The 17,913-nt window shown below is 46.3% G+C and overlaps 2 protein-coding genes across 2 annotated transcripts; both read left to right on the forward strand.

Moving 5' to 3' along the window:
• Positions 1-856: 856 nt before the first annotated feature.
• LOC135389012 (uncharacterized) lies at positions 857-5,832 on the forward strand. Its single transcript, XM_064618928.1, has 2 exons — positions 857-1,061; positions 4,694-5,832. The coding sequence occupies exons 1-2, from the start codon at positions 857-859 to the stop codon at positions 5,830-5,832; spliced, it is 1,344 nt and encodes a 447-aa protein (XP_064474998.1).
• A 7,023-nt stretch (positions 5,833-12,855) lies between these two features.
• Positions 12,856-13,914, forward strand: LOC135389016 (uncharacterized). The gene has a single exon (XM_064618942.1). The coding sequence runs from the start codon at positions 12,856-12,858 to the stop codon at positions 13,912-13,914; it is 1,059 nt and encodes a 352-aa protein (XP_064475012.1).
• The last annotated feature ends 3,999 nt before the right edge of the window (positions 13,915-17,913 follow it).

Raw genomic sequence — 17,913 nt, forward strand, 5'->3', positions numbered from 1 at the left:
CTGACGTACGTGATCATCCCAGCTGGAGAGATGCCTACCATATATTCTAATGTGTGCCCATGCTTGTAGTGACAGTATGCCCTTGCAGCACATTTGAGGTCTACAGGCTTGGTTGCTAGTGCCCCATAAGACCTCAATAATTATCATCATCATCATCATCATTTGAGTCACTTTGGAACAGTAAGAGAAACCGTGTACAGTCACGTATAGCTCTTGTATAACTCGTACCTGTGAGAAATTGTGAGAGCACACTTGCATGTTTTCTTGGATTTCTGCTGTTGTATTATCCATGGCTTTCAGGAATTCGTTTGTTGGTATGTCCGGGCCAGTAGCTTTTCCCTCGATTATGCTCATGCGCCAGTAAAACCTCAATCCAATCCAATCTTCTCTGGATTAGTTCTCTCTAGGTTTTGATACCATCCATTCACTGGCGGTTGAGCGGACCCGGAGGTTGTTTAGGACCCTTCGGGGCCCCTCCGGGAAAGCAACACACCGCTTTGGCCCCTGCTTCCCATAGTCGGGTGGTCCTGGAAGGCCCGGCCAGGATTATTCAGCTAGTTGCCATCTCTCTTTTCATCACCTTCCCTTTTCTCTCCTTCTCGCTCTCCATTTCTTCCCTTCACCTTCTTTGGCGGCTAGGGTCAACCTTGGGCAGTTCTTTCTATCTCCTAGAAACTGCACTTGGGTATCGTGCAGTGGCAAGTGCTAGCATGCGTAGCATGTTCCCTTGTTGGGGTCGATGGTGGCTGGCACACCATCTGCACCGAATGTACAACCATCTTTCATGGATTCCAATCAATTCCCTCCCTTAAGACATGATCGGCCTCGAAAGAGGGGCCGCAACGAGGTTCAAGCCATGCATCTCTTTGAGAAAAACAAAGAACAATGGTACCCTAAAATCCTGATAATGAAGTCTGATGATGAAACAAAGTCACTTGATAAGGTATCTCCCTTCATCGTCGCTAAATCTCTTGAACACGTGATTGGAAAAACATACAAGGCCAAAAAGTTGAGAAGTGGAGAGATCCAGATCGAGGTTGAGACCAGTCAGCAGAGTTCGGGTTTGTTGTCGATGAGGCTGGTTGGTGAGATCCCGATCTCAGTGACAGCACACCGCACTTTGAATACAGTAAAGGGGGTAATCTCCTGTGATGAGCTACTTTTGTGCTCCGAATCGGAGATCGAAGAGGGTTTGAGAGATCAGGGTGTCGTGAGCGCAAAGCGGATTGTTATTCGTAGGGACAACAAAGAGATCCCCACCAGACATCTTGTTCTTTCATTCCAACTTCACAGTCTTCCCTCCGAGTTGAAGGCAGGCTATGTAAACTGCCCTGTGCGCCACTACATACCCAACCCACGCAGATGTTTCAAGTGCCAGCGTTTTGGGCACCATTCCCAAGTGTGTCGTGGGCACCTAGTCTGCCCAAAGTGTGCCGGCGACGGGAAGGAACACACACCAGAATCTTGCAAAAACAGTTTTTGTTGTTCTAACTGCCACGGCAATCACCCGGCCTACTCAAGAAGTTGCCCAAAATTCCAGGACGAAAAGGAAATCTTGAAAATAAAAACAGAACAAAATGTGAGCTACAAGGCAGCTAGAGCACAGTTGGACTTCCGGAAAAAAGGAAAAAGTTTCGCTGAGTCGGTGCAAAGGGGAGTGGCACCGCTCAGTGTATCCGTGGGGACCCAGACTCTGGGGCCTCCACTCCACACTCCCCCCAAAAAACATGAGGATGCGCAAGTGTCGCGTTCCTCCTCCCTGACCAACGTGCCAACTGGTCAGGAAGAGGTGTCCACGGCCTCCTCTAAGGTCGATGGCACACCGTCAGTTTGGGACGGGGTCGTAAAAGCCCCTTCCCAAAAAGGCACCCAAAGTATGGAGGTCGACGATGACGACTGCATGTCGCAGAAGTCATCGTCGAGCCTTCCCAGCATTCCTTCACAAGGGAAGGAAAAACGAGAAAAAGGACGAGGAAGGGGTTTCAAAGGGAATGAACAACAGAAACAACCCCCGCGAAGGGTCCAACCCCCCTAAATGGTACAAGTCTTTTCTAGTCGGTTTCACCAAGTGCTGCGCTTTCTTTTCCTCCTTTTTAGTGTGACCGTTATGAACCACTTTCTCCAGTGGAACTGCCGTGGTTTACTTTCTAACTTAGACGACATTAACGATCTCTTCGACAAGTACAATGCAGCATGTTTCTGCCTCCAAGAAACATATTTAAACACACACACACCAAATCCAATTCGTAGACACAATCTATTTCGAAGAGATCGAATAGACGCCACTCGTGCATCTGGCGGTGTGGCTATCGTCACACGAGGAACTGTTCCGTCCAAAGAGGTCCACTTGGTTACAGATTTGGAAGCCGTAGCCGTGCAGATGTGTCTGGACAGAATTGTCACCATCTGCTCGGTCTATTTGCCACCATCAGGAAGTTTTGCACAGAGGGATATAGAACACTTAATCAGCCAACTTCCAACTCCATTTATACTCTTAGGCGACTTTAATGCCCACAATCTGCTTTGGGGCAGTGCAAGAAGCGACAGCCGAGGGAAAATGTTGGAAAGGGTCTTGTTATCAACCTCCATCTGTCTTTTAAATACAGGAGCACCGACGTACGTCCACTGTTCAAGTCAGTCTTTCTCGGTCTTAGATTTATCTCTTTGCAGTCCATCTCTATATCAAGATTTAGAATGGAGCGTGGAAGAAAACCCACTTGGTAGTGATCACTTTCCAGTGGTCCTGAAATATATGTGTGCAGTCAATAGTCTAACAGCATGCCCTCCTAGATGGAAGTTCCAACATGCCGACTGGGATGCTTTCTCCAAAAAATGTGACCTGTCGTTAATCCCTGTGGAGAGGATGACGATTGAAGAGGCCAACAATGTAATTACCAACGTCATCCTCGATGCAGCAACACAATCCATCCCCCAGACTTCCGGTCGTCTACCGAAACGACCGAAGCCATGGTGGAACAGCGAGTGCAAGGAAACTCGTAAACTTCAAAATCGTGCGTGGGGTACATTTCGGAGGTACCCCACATCACAAAATCTTCTTTTGTTTAAAAAGGCGAGAGCCAAGGCCAGATGGACGCGGAAACAAGCAAAGCGGTCATCTTGGCACAACTTCGTGTCTTCCCTATCTCACAGTACCCCATCCAAAGTGGTGTGGGACAGACTTGGCAAAATCAGAGGAGAACACCGCAGTTATACAATCCCTCTTTTAGAAGTAAATGGGCAGGTGTGCGGAAGCCTACAAGAACAGGCGGATGCGCTCGGAGAACATTTTGAACGCATCTCTGATTCATCCCATTACAGTCCCGAATTTCTTAGAGTAAAAACAAATGCTGAGAAACGAAAAATTCCAATGAGTGGTGGTGATGAGTACGCATACAATCAGCCGTTCACGATGGTGGAGCTTCAGCGATCTCTATTCGCTGCTAAAGCCACTGCCCCTGGCCCAGACAGAGTAACCTATTCCATGCTGTGCCACCTGTCTGATGACTCTAAAAAAATGTTGCTCCTTTTCTTTAACCGCATTTGGGCAGAGGGAACACTACCATTATTATGGAAGACTGCGACTGTCATTCCCCTTCTCAAGCCAAAAAAGGAAGCATCCAATCCAGCCAGTTACAGACCTATCGCCCTTACGAGTTGTATTGGGAAGACGTTTGAGCGAATTGTCAATAACCGGCTGGTTCATCATCTGGAACAAAATAACTGCCTTTCTGAATTTCAATGTGGTTTTCGAATGGGGTGCTCCACTATGGATCACCTTGTTCGGCTAGAAACCACTATCCGTGAAGCCTTCGTCAGAAGACAACATTGCTTATCCGTTTTCTTTGATTTAGAGAAAGCGTATGGCACCGCGTGGCGACACGGTATTCTGCAGGATCTTTACTCTTTTGGCGTGAAGGGCAGACTCCTTAAATGCATTTCAAACTTCCTCCAGCACAGATCCTTCAGAGTGCGATTGGGAACCACTCTATCCCGCCCCTTCGTACAAGAGAATGGTGTCCCGCAGGGGTCCGTTCTCAGTGTTGTCTTATTTATTGTGAAAATCAACTCAGTGACCAATGTCATCCCACGCTCCATATCTTTCTCCCCGGCGTCGGGAACTTGGCGCCCCCCATCGCCCGGCAGCAGCCGCAGTAGCCCCCTCCTGCACTCAGGGTTGGGTCGCCGCAGGAGGGAGACCCCCACGTATAGCTGTGCGTGGCTTTCCCGTGTCTGGGGAAAGGGGGATCCTGGTGGTTGAGCGGACCCGGAGGTTGGTTAGGACCCTTCGGGGCCCCTCCGGGAAAGCAACACACCGCTTTGGCCCCTGCTTCCCATAGTCGGGTGGTCCTGGAAGACCCGGCCAGGATTATTCAGCTAGTCGTCATCTCCCTTTTCATTACTTTCTCTTCCTTGGTCTCCTTCTTTCTCTCCTTTTCCCCTTTCACCTTCTTTGGCGGCAAGGGTCAACCTTGGGCAGTACTTCTTCCTTTAGAAAACTGCACTCGGGTATAGTGTAGAGGCAGTGTTAACGTGTGGGACACGTTCCCTCGTTGGGCTCCATGGTGGGTGACACACTTCTGCACCGAATAACTTCCCTCCCTTATGGATAACTCAAACCCTAAAAAACATGATCGGCGCCACAAAAGGCACCGCACCGATGTGCAAACATTGCAGTTTTTTAATTCCTCTCCAGAACCGTATTTCCCGAAGATACTGATCATTCATGCTGAAGATGAGACAAAACCACTAGCTACTATCTCTCCCTTTCTAGTCGCTAAAACTCTAGAACAAGTAGTTGGTAAAGTGTACAGTGCAAAGAAATTGAGAACTGGTGACATCCACATTGAGGTCCAGAGCAGGCAGCAGAGCTCAGCACTATTGTCAGTAAAACAGATTGGTAGTATTCCAGTTTCAGTAACTGCACACCGCACCCTCAACACAGTCAGAGGTGTTATCTCTAGCGAGGAGTTACTGCAGTGCTCCGAAACAGAGATCGAGGACGGCTTAAAAGACCAAGGGGTGATCAGTGCCAAACGGATATCCATCCGCAGGGACAACAAAGAAATACCAACCAGGCACATCATCTTATCCTTTCAGTTGCACACACTTCCTACAGAAATAAAGGCTGGGTATGTAAACTGCCATGTCCGACCCTATATACCTAACCCGCGTCGATGTTTCAAATGCCAGAGATTTGGCCACCATTCCCAAGTATGCCGTGGGCACCTGATCTGCCCCAAGTGCGCGGGGGATGGCAATGACCATGCTCCAGAGTCGTGTAAAAACACTTTACGTTGTGTCAACTGTGAAGGCAATCATCCATCCTATTCAAGAAGTTGCCCACGCTTTAGCGACGAGAAAGAAATCTTGAGAATTAAAACTGTACAGAAGCTGACATACAAAGCAGCGAAGACACAAATGGAGTTTCAGAAAAGAGGATCTTTCTCTGAAGCGGTGCGCCGGGGAGTGGCATCGCTCAGAGTATCCGTGGGGACCCAAACCTGTGGGCCTCCACTCCACACTCCCCAAACACAAGAAAAGTCTGCGGAGAGTTCGCCTCCGCAGGCTCCCTCCACAATCTCCACGGAGGTTGATGGCGGGCTTTCAGTTTGGGATGGGCTCACTGGGAGCTCATCGCAGACTGCCACACACTCAATGGAGCTTGACGATGATGACTGCATGTCGCAGAAATCATCGTCAAGTCTTCCATGTACACTGGACCAGAGAGCTCCTTCGCAAGGGAAGGAGCAAAGAGAAAAACCTGGAGGTCGAGGTAGAGGCAAGTCAAGGGAGAAACAGAGGCTTCCCCCGCCAAGGGTCACACCCCCTTAACGCCCAATGTGCAGACTCCCTTTGCTCTTCCTTATTTCCATCCTAATTATGGGACAGGTGTTCCTTCAATGGAATTGTCGAGGCCTCTACAGTAACATTGATGATGTACACGATCTGTTTGAAAAGTACCGAGCTGTCTGCTTCTGCCTGCAAGAAACATACCTACACAAAGAAAACTTAAACCCTTTCCGTCGCCATAATGTTTTCAGGAAGGACCGCACAGACAGCGCACGTGCATCTGGTGGTGTGGCTGTAGTCCTTCCGCAGTGCATACCCGTAAAACACTTTCCACTCGTTACAGACTTGGAGGCAGTAGCAGTCGAAGTGTGCCTCGACAGGACTTTGACAGTATGTTCACTCTACCTGCCCCCATCAGTGGTAATAGAGCAAAGAGATTTCGAAAATCTATGCAATCAACTCCCCCAGCCGTTTGTGATTTTAGGCGACCTGAATGCCCACAATCCTTTGTGGGGAAGTGCAAAACTAGATGCACGGGGGAAAATGTTGGAGAGGGTCCTCCTTTCGGGGTCACTCTGTCTTCTGAATACTGGGCTACCTACCTATGTGAACTCTTCGACACAAAATTTTTCTTGCATAGACATCTCGCTATGCAGCCCATCCATTTTTCAGCTTCTTGACTGGACAGTCGAACAGAATCCCCGAGGTAGCGACCATTTTCCGCTCATTATCAAATTTCACGGTCACACTAACAACATAAGAACACGTCCACCACGGTGGAAATTACAAGAGGCAAATTGGGACATATTTGAAAGACAAGCCAATTTCCCATCTTCTGTTTTTGAGGGTTTGAATGTTGAGGAGGCAAATAAGTTGATCACTCATACCATTATAAATGCCGCTCAACAGTCCATTCCGCAAACATCCGGCCGACTCCCCAAGCGCTCCAAGCCTTGGTGGACGAGCAATTGTGAAAGCACACGCAAAGAACAAAACCGAGCGTGGGGTGTCTTTCGAAGACACCCCACTATAACAAACCTAATTGCTTTCAGGAGAGCTAGAGCGAAAGCACGTTGGACGCGAAAGCAAGCAAAGAAAGAATCTTGGAGAAATTTCGTATCATCTTTAAATGCTACAACTCCATCAAAAATAATATGGGACAGACTAAAGAAAATAAAGGGCGATTATACAAGTTTCTGTGTACCACTGTTACAAATAAATGGCACCGTGTGTCAAAGTATGGAGGAGCAGGCCAATGCCCTCGGGGAACATTTCCAACGAGTGTCAAGTTCATCCCATTACAGCAGAGATTTCTTAAAGATTAAATCATCTGCTGAAAGGCAAACACTTGATAGTGGGTTAGATGAGAGGTGTGGTTACAACTCACCTTTTTCAATGGCGGAGCTACAAAGGGCTCTGTCATCCCCTAAAAACTCAGCACCTGGACCTGATCGCATAGTGTACTCCATGCTTAAACATCTGTCGTTAACTTCATTAAATTCTCTCCTGGATTTCTTTAATTTTGTCTGGCTAGAAGGTGTTCTCCCTTCTGGCTGGAAGGAGGCAATCATAGTTCCACTGCTGAAGCCAGGAAAAGATCCCTCGCATCCGTGCAGTTACCGACCCATAGCGCTGACAAGTTGTCTGGGGAAGACCTTTGAGCGCATGGTCAACAACCGTCTTATGTATTTTCTGGAAGAAAATAATTGTTTAGATCAATATCAGTGTGGCTTTAGAGCTGCGTGCTCAACAGTCGACCAACTTTTGCGTTTGGAGACTACCATTAGAGAAGCCTTCGTCAGGAAACAGCACTGTATGTCTGTTTTCTTCGATCTAGAGAAGGCATACGATACAGCATGGCGATATGGTATCCTTCGAGACTTGCATGCACTTGGTATACGTGGCAGAATGTTCCAATGTATTACCAATTTCCTACAGGGGAGATCTTTCAGGGTACAAGTTGGGACAACACTATCTCGTCCATTCATCCAGGAAAATGGTGTCCCGCAGGGGTCCGTACTTAGCGTGACCCTTTTCATCGTAAAAATGAACTCTATAGCAAGTGTTATCCCTACATCAATCAAGTATTCATTGTACGTCGACGATATTCAGATTTCTTATTGCTCCTCTAACTTATCGGTGTGCGAACGTCAGCTACAGCTAACAATAAATAAGCTGGTTAGATGGTCTCAGGAAAATGGCTTTAAATTCTCTCCCGACAAGACAGTTTGTGTTCGTTTCTCGAAGGTTCGGGGAATGTTCCCAGAACCCACCCTTTCTATGTGCAACCAAAGTATAAGCGTGAAACCTGAACACAAATTCCTCGGTCTCATTTTCGACGAAAAACTGTCTTTCTCAGCCCACCTGAAAACTCTCAAGAAAAAATGCATTAAGTCTTTGAACATTTTAAAGGTACTCTCACACCGATCATGGGGCGCAGATCGCGATACATTACACCGGATCTATGTCTCCACTGTCCTTTCAAAACTTGATTACGGTTGTGTGGTGTATGGGTCAGCACGACCTTCTACTCTGAAAATGTTGGACCCTGTACATCACCTGGGACTGCGCCTGGTCCTTGGAGCGTTCCGGACCTCGCCAGTCGAGAGCCTTTATGTAGAAGCCAATGAATGGTCTCTCGAAAGACGGCGGTTCTACCTGAGTACGTCGTATGCATTAAGGATTAGAGGCTACCCACAAAACCCGGCGATCCCTGCTATAAAAGACACACAATATAAACAGCTCTTTTTGAACAGACCTTCAGCGGTATTGCCATTTAGTATGCGCATGTCGCAGGAAATTGAGCACTATGGCTTTTCAGAATATAACTCAATGATCCTTGAGTGCAGCAAAAAAATCTCACCATGGCAACCTTATCCAAAATGTGATAAATCACTGACCAGTTTCGACAAACGTGATACGCCAAGCATTGTATTGAAACAGGAATTTGAGCACCTAAAGGAAACCTTTGGCAGCCATATTGAATTCTACACTGATGGATCAAAAACAAATACCAGGGTTTCATGTGCTATGGTTACTGGAATAGTTACACGTTCACACCGTCTAAAGAGCACCATGTCTATTTTTACTGCTGAAGTGTATGGAATAATTTTAGCCCTCAACTACATCCTACAAAATCACATAAGATCATCAGTAATATACACAGATTCTCTCAGTTCTCTGCAGGCTATTTGTAACATACACCCCACTAAAAACCTGGTAGTTGCTCGTGCAAGGAGCCTGGCAAGCACTATAGCTAATAGGGCCTATCAGCTACTCTTCTGCTGGGTACCCAGTCATGTTGGGATACCTGGCAATGAGCGAGCTGATCATGCTGCTACGGCTGCGCTAACTAGTGACATAACCCCTTTCGAAATTCCATATCAAGACCTCAAACTATGTCTAAAAAGATGCATCAATAACGACTGGCAGACATCTTGGGACCGGCAAACCAATAATAAATTACACAGTATCAAGCCCTATGTAGGCTCTAGTTCACCTGGTATGTCCAGTCGACTATATGAAGTGCTATCCTCTCGCCTTCGTTTGGGACACACATACTTGACGCATGGGTATCTTCTACGAGGAGAAGACCCACCGGAATGCAACCACTGTGGGGAACAGCTTTCGATCATTCACATCCTGATCACGTGTCCAGCGTACCAACATCTTCGTCAACATCATTTTGCTCCCTTTTATAGAACCTTCTTGCCCCTCCACCCAATGCTTCTGCTGGGTGATGACAGCTTTGTTCCTTTTGAGAACGTGTATAGGTTTTTTAAAGATACTGGCTTTTTAACGCATCTGTGATTTTAAATACTAATGCACAGTTACTCATTTTAGTCCTACACATGTACCTTTTAACTAACTAGTCTTCAGTGGTATTTGGCGCATTATGGCCTCTGTAGCTGATGCGCCAATAAAACCCGAATCAAATCAAATCAAACCATATCTTTCTCCTTGTACGTGGATGACATTCAAATATCTTGTTGCTCCGCGAACCTGTCAATATGCGAACGACAGATGCAGGTAGCCATCAATAATATGGCCAAGTGGTCTTCATCAAATGGATTTAAATTTTCAGCTGAGAAAACTGTGTGTGTCCATTTCTCTAGGATTAGAGGACTCTTTTCACCACCTACACTGCAGCTTAACCGACGAGATATCCTTGTTCAACCAGAAGCCAAATTTCTTGGCATCACTTTCGACTCGAAGCTGACCTTCAAGGCTCATGTCCAAAACCTAAAGATAAAGTGTGTCAAATCATTAAACATTCTAAAAATAATTTCTCACAGATCTTGGGGTGCAGACCAGGAGACACTGCACAAAGTGTATACTGCATGTATTCGCTCGAAACTTGATTATGGGTCCTTTGTCTACGGCTCTGCTCGCGAGTCGGTGTTGAAAGCCCTGGACCCTGTCCATCACCAGGGGCTCAGGCTCGTGCTTGGCGCCTTCCGAACGTCTCCAGTACAGAGTCTATACGTTGAATCAAAGGAATGCTCCTTGAAAAGACGGCGTTCTTACCTCGGTACGTCGTACGCACTTAGAATACATAGTCAACCCCAAAATCCAGCCTCGACTTGCGTCAAGCACACACGCTTTAAACAGCTGTTTATTAACAAGCCCTCTGTGGTCCCTCCATTCTCCTTGCGAATTGCATCGGAGTTTGATTGCCACGGTTTCACGTCCTGTGACCTACAAGTTGTAGAGTGGAGCAGAAAGCTCCCACCCTGGGAACCACCTCCAAGGTCTGACACCTCTTTGTCAAAATACAAGAGACAAGACAGTGCCTCATCAGTACTTCAACAAGAGTTTGCACACTTGAAAGACAGCTTTGATACCCATACTCAGATTTACACAGATGGGTCCAAGTCTAGTGCAGGAGTGACTTGTGCCATGATTTGTGGCGCGCACACAAGGTCTCATCGTATAAAAACATTTGCATCAATTTTTACTGCCGAGGTTTACGCCATTATCTTGGCTCTCAACTACATCCTTCAAGATTCCATAAAGTCCTCTGTTATATATACAGACTCCTTGAGTTCCATTAACGCAATTTGTAGTCAGCACACAACAAAGAACTTGCTTGTGCAGCGAGCAAGATCTTTAGCCAGTTTGATAAGAACAAAGGGGTACTCCCTCATCCTATGCTGGGTGCCCAGCCACGTAGGCATCAAAGGCAATGAGTTGGCAGATCAAGCAGCTGCAGCTGCTCTCCAAAATGACGTCACACCTTTTGAGATGTCCGTGCAAGACATGAGATCGGCACTCAAGAAATCACTGCACAGATTGTGGCAAGCCTTTTGGAACACACAGACAAATAATAAGCTCCACTTGGTTAAACCTCACATTCAGGATGCAGGAGACCGGCTGGAAAACCGCCTGTTGTGCACTTTACGAGCAAGGCTACGTATAGGCCATACTTACCTTACACACGGTTTCTTACTTCGGGGAGAGGAGCCACCTCAGTGTGCGCACTGTGGTCAGCTCCTGTCTGTCGTACACATACTCATCACATGCACACATCATGAAATACATCGCAAACATCACTTCAAGGTATTTTATAAATACTTCTTACCTCTTCACCCAGCCCTATTGCTTGGTGAAGAGGCTCTCGTCCCTTTTACAAGCGTCTTTGATTTCCTGAGAGACGTTGGCGTTATTAGCCTTTTATAGTCGCAGAGTAATGTTTTACACGTATACACTCATCTTTTATTAGTCATCGTGTTTACTCTTAAATAACCATATCATCACCACTGTCTCAATCATACCTCAGTTTATGGCGCATTATGATCTTCGTTGTCAATGCGCCATTAAAACTCCAATCATCATCATCATCCATTCACACTATTCAAGTAAACACTTACCTCATTGTCCCAATTCCTTTTCTGTGGTCATTATATCTGCCACTACCTAAGCCTGGTGGTGTTCAAAAGTTGCACAATTTGCCTTCATTAAGGAGCGATTTTTTGTCAAACCTGTTCCTCTAACTCTCACCTTGCTTGTGTAGGATGACTTGCCCACACGTTGCACACCATGTAGCACTGCCTGCAGTGGGGCACAACCCAGTGTTCTAACGATGTGGGCAACAACATTAGACTCAAGCCTAGAGTAGCTCAAGAAGAGCTTCTCCGGGATCGCATCGTGGTCAGACGTTTGAGACAAAAAAAAAAACTGTCCACAAAGTTGCAAACGGAGAGCGACCTCACCTTGGAACGAGCTGTACTGCTTGCCAAGCAAACCGAAACCAAGAGAATCTGAAACACTCCGCCAACACAGCGTCAGCTGAAACTCTCCATGTTGACAGGCTACAAGCCAAGTCACAACAGACAAAGAACAACACACCTATGTTTTCTTTCTTATCACTGTAGTCACAAAAACAGTCACAGCTCTTTTTAAACCAATGACACATAAGACCATTCTTGTCTTAAACCAGCATAGAACATGCAAACACAGCAGGGAAAATAAATCGTGTGTCTTGGCACTATTTGGCCCGAGTCGCTCTTAGACGGCAGGAGCCTTTACCTAATTCTTCACCTGACAAATAAGAACTTATGTGCTACATTTTCCATGTTGTTCACCCTAGGGAAACATAAGTTTGATGTTCCACCTAAAGTATAGTTAGAAGAACAGCATGACCTCCTTGGAAGTATTCATCTGTATTCCCCGCAGGGGGCACCGGCTTCGGCTGGTGTTTGGTGAGTGGCGCCACCACGGACCCCAGCCCCCAGTCCTAAGGAGTTATCCGTACCGTGCCGAGGGGATTTAAGGTGAAGGGTAGAAACCTTGAACGGTGGCAGTCGGGGACTTGGTCAAGCCCCGGCTGATGGGTTGTCAAACTCCGGGACCTTCCCGTATGTATGAGTATGAAATACGGGTGACCTTTTTGGAATACTCATTGATCAAACCTACATGGGTAAATATTCTTCTTCTACTGAGATCGTGGCCGCAAAGCGTCCACGGACCGAAGCCTTAAGGACTGTAACAAAACAGTTCACTTCAAAATACATTGTACTTTCTTCTTCAGATACAGAGAAAGAGAAAAGCACACCACTGGGAAAGATGTCACCCTTTTTCATTGAGAAAGCGGTGGCATCACTGTCTAAGTACATAACTGAAATCAAACGCATCAGATCTGGCGACCTTCTCGTAAAATGCACCAATGAAATAGACTGTGAACGCATTCTAAACACACATGAGATGATGGGTAAAAAGATTTCAGCTTCCTTGCACAAAACACTGAACACTTGCAGGGGCGTCATCGCAGTATCAGAACTGATTGACGTGCCTGTGGAAGAAATCCTAGAAAACTTGAAGGACCAGGATGTCATTGATGTACGCAAAATCAAAATCCGTAAAAATGGGGAGTACATCACCACACGAAATATAGTACTGACTTTTGACAGGCCCACACTTCCAACAAAACTAAAAGTAGGCTACCTGTCAGCAGATGTCCGACCTTACATACCGAACCCGTTGCGCTGTTTTCGGTGCAACAGGTTTGGACATGCTGCAGACGGGTGCCGTGGCTCTGCCTGTTGTGCACGATGTGGAAAGTCTGACCATGAGACTAAAGAATGCAAAGGGCCAGACTGCTGTGTCAACTGTTCTTCCAACCACCCATCCTACTCGAGGTCCTGTACAAAGTGGAAATATGAAAAGGAAGTCCTGCACGTTAAGGTTACACAGAACATCAGTTACCCAGAAGCAAGGAAAAAAGTAGCTCCCATCTTTTTCGAAAAATCTTTTGCCACAGCCGTAAAACAGAAAGTGAAACTAGTAACACAGTACACACAGACTGAGCAATCACTGCTGATAGAGACAACCACAAAAGATGTCCAGGGAGGTGCACGTCCACCTCCAGTCCCCGAAACTCCAGTGGCGTCCCTAACACCGACGCCACTTCTGTCCTCACAGTCCACGGAGACCACATCCATGGACTGCGAGGACGAGACGAGCTCTGAGCGCTCCTTCGCGAGCACGAGCTCCCAAGTCCTCCAAAAGAATAGAGCTAGTCTGTCGGGTAGTGGGTCACTCCCTGACATATCTGACAAGGAGCTTGCGGCTGCGCGGAAGAAACCCACAAGGCCGCGGGTCACACCTCCAACAAAAAATAGGTGATGAAAGCTTTTCAAAGTCGGCAAAAGTTTCTGACACACTTACTACTACTTCTTAGTACTGCAACTATTATGCAGCACACGATCCTCCAATGGAATTGTCGTGGGTTCCTTTCTAACTTAGATGATGTGAACGATCTCTTCGAGACGTATAATGCTACATGTTTTTGTCTTCAGGAAACATATTTGAACAACCAAACACAAAATCCACTGCGTAGACACAACATATTTCGAACAGATCGAAGTGACGCCACCCGAGCATCTGGTGGTGTAGCGATCATCACACGACGATCTCTCCCAACAAAAGCAATTCACCTAGTTACAGACTTGGAAGCTGTAGCTGTGCAGGTGTGTTTAGACAGGATCGTCACCGTCTGCTCGGTATACTTGCCGCCATCAGACACTATTACACAAAAAGAATTAGAAGATTTATGCAGCCAACTTCCAAGTCCTTTTATAGTTCTAGGTGACTTTAATGCTCATAATCCACTTTGGGGCAGTACAAGAACTGACACTCGAGGGAAAATGTTAGAGAAATTTTTATTATCAACATCCATCTGTCTTTTAAACACAGGGGCACCTACATACATACATTCTTCAAGTCAGACTCTCTCAGCCTTAGACCTGTCTTTTTGCAGTCCATCCTTGTTTCAGGAGATAGAATGGACTGTAAAACAAAACCCACTTGGAAGTGACCACTTCCCAGTGGTGTTAAAATACCTTACTCTAGTCGACACTCTGACGACACGCCCTCCCAGGTGGAAATTTGAAATAGCCGACTGGAATCAGTTTTCTGAAAAATGTGACCTCTCTCTGATTCCTATTGATACGGTGACGATCGAGGAAGCTAGCAATCTTATTAGTAACATCATCCTCGATGCAGCAACACAATTCATTCCCCAGGCTTCTGGTCGTCTCCCAAAGCGACCTAAACCCTGGTGGAACAGTGAATGCGAGGAAACTCGCAAACTGCAAAATCGGGCATGGGGCACATTTCGGAGGTACCCCACATCACAAAATCTCCTACTTTTTAAAAAGGCAAGAGCAAAGGCCAGGTGGACACGCAAACAAGCTAAGCGGTCCTCTTGGCACGCCTTTGTATCGTCTCTGTCTTGTAACACCCCATCCAAAGTGGTATGGGACAGACTTCGCAAAATCAGAGGAGAACACATCAGTCATTCCGTCCTTCTTTTAGAAGTTAACGGTCAGGTATGTGAAAGCCTAGAAGAGCAGGCGAATGCGCTTGGGGAGCATTTCCAAAGAATTTCTGACTCATCTCATTATAGTAAAAACTTTCTTAAGATCAAAGACACTGCAGAAAAGAAGACAATTCGAATGAGTGGCGGGGACGACCATGGATATAATCAGCCATTTACTATGATAGAGCTGCAGAGGTCATTATCTTCAGCAAAGGCTACCTCACCTGGTCCAGACCGAGTGACATATTCCATGCTTCAGCACTTGTCCGAAACATCGAAAGAATGCTTGCTTCGTTTCTTCAACCGAATCTGGGCAGACAGCACATTACCTTCCGCATGGAAAACTGCCACCGTTGTTCCACTGTTAAAACCTGGAAAAGACCCTTCAAATCCAACTAGCTATCGACCTATCGCTCTCACAAGCTGCATCGGCAAAACATTTGAGCGTATGGTCAATGGTCGGCTCGTCCATTTTCTAGAGGAAAACAAATGTCTCTCTGAACTTCAGTGTGGTTTTCGTGGCGGGCGGTCCACAACGGACCACCTGGTTCGAGTAGAAACAATGATACGTGAAGCTTTCGTCCGAAGACAACACTGCCTCTCTGTTTTCTTTGATCTTGAGAAGGCATACGATACCGCTTGGCGGTATGGTATCCTACAAGATCTGTACTCTTTTGGGGTCAGGGGGTGCATACTCAGGTGCGTCATGAACTTCTTACAAAACAGGACATTCCAAGTACGACTTGGAACGACGCTATCTCGTGTTCTGGTTCAAGAGAATGGAGTGCCACAGGGATCTGTCCTGAGTGTTACTCTCTTCCTTGTGAAAATCAATTCAGTAGCCAATGTAATTCCTCGCTCCATGTCATGCTCCTTATACGTAGATGACATTCAAATATCATATTCTTCTACAAATCTAGCAATATGCGAGCGTCAGATGCAGCTAGCTCTAAACAAGCTTACCACATGGTCCCTCGAAAATGGGTTTAAGTTCTCGCACGAGAAAACTGTCTGTGTTCACTTCTCTAGGGTCAGAGGAATGCTTCCTTCACCTACTCTTAAGCTGAATGGGCAGGACCTCACTGTTAAGAGTGAGCACAAATTTCTTGGGGTCACGTTTGATAGCAAACTTACTTTCCTACCGCACATTAAGAGCCTTAAAACTAAATGCATCAAGTCCCTAAGCCTCTTAAAGGTGCTGTCACACAGATCCTGGGGCGCAGATCGTGACACGCTGCATAGAATTTACATTTCGACAGTGAGGTCAAGATTGGACTATGGGTGCATTGTCTATGGATCTGCCCGCGAATCTGCTCTCAAGATTTTGAACCCAGTTCACCACCAGGGGTTGCGTTTAATAACTGGTGCCTTTCGTACATCACCAGTTGAGAGTCTATATGTCGAATCCAAGGAGTGGTCGTTGGAGAGACGTAGGTTCTACCTCTCAGCATCATATGCGCTTAGAGTGAAAGGCTATCCGGAACATCCTGCACTCCAGTCTGTGAGGGAGACACGGTTTAAACAGTTCTTTCTCAGCAAACCCACAGTTATACCTCCTTTTAGTATGCGTGTGCTACAGGGAATCGAAACGTATGAGTTCATTGAGTATGACACCCCAATTTTGCAAGCGTGTGTGGGAGCCCCGCCGTGGGACGTACTTCCAGAATGCAATTACTCTTTAGCTAAATATAACAAACATGGCGCTCCACCATGTGTGCTCCAGCAAGAATTCAGTTATGTAGCCGAAAGCTTTGGAGATCACACTGCCTTTTATACCGATGGGTCAAAGACACACACATCCGTTTCTTGTGCAATGGTTACTGAATCTTGCACGAAGTCACAGCGGCTTCCCAACTCTGCATCAGTTTTTACTGCAGAGCTATATGCAATAATCATGGCGCTTAGCTTCATCTTAGACCGTGAGATCAAGTATTCGATCATCTACAGCGATTCACTGAGTTCTCTTAAAGCCATCTGTACAATACAGAAACAGAAAAATCACCTTGTATTAAGGGCCCGATATCTTGCGACCAAGGTAATCAAAAAAGGTCTCTGTTTAGGTTTTTGCTGGGTGCCCAGCCACGTTGGGATACCCGGCAATGAACTCGCAGATGCAGCAGCTGCAGCTGCACTCTCTTCTGAAGTGAGCCTTTTGGAGTGTCCCTCTCAAGACCTTAGGTCAGTCCTGAGGAGGAAAATTAATGTGAAATGGCAACGAGAGTGGGCTACACGAGAAAACAACAAGCTTTGGATGTCAAAAAACACAATTTTAGGAAGCATACCGAGTTTTAAAAATCGTCTCCATTCAGTAGTTTTTAGTCGTTTACGCATTGGTCACACACACCTCACACATGGTTTTTTACTGCGCCGGGAGGAACCACCGGAATGTACGCAGTGTGGGGAGCAGCTGTCTGTGCTGCACATCCTAATCACGTGTCCTGCACATGAACCTCATCGTCACTATCACTTTAAAGAGCTTTACAAATATCAGTTGCCACTTCACCCAGCCTTGTTGTTGGGTGATGAGCCTCTTTTACCCTTCATGAGAGTTTTTAACTATTTTAAAGATATTGGCTATTTAAATACAATATAGTTTTACCCAGCGCTGCTCATGCATCATGTTTTACTGTCTAAACCTTTCTAAAACTATGGTTTTAGTTTAATCTTGCTGCTTTTACATAGTCACCAACCATCCCCATTGTCTTTTCACCATAGCTTTGGCGCACTATGACCTTAGTTGTCCGTGCGCCATAAAAACCTGAATCATCATCAGCAGCTTGACGAGGGCACGCCCCTTCAATAAC

This window comes from Ornithodoros turicata, chromosome 1 (assembly GCF_037126465.1).
Source record: "Ornithodoros turicata isolate Travis chromosome 1, ASM3712646v1, whole genome shotgun sequence".
Taxonomy (NCBI): Eukaryota; Metazoa; Arthropoda; class Arachnida; order Ixodida; family Argasidae; genus Ornithodoros; species Ornithodoros turicata.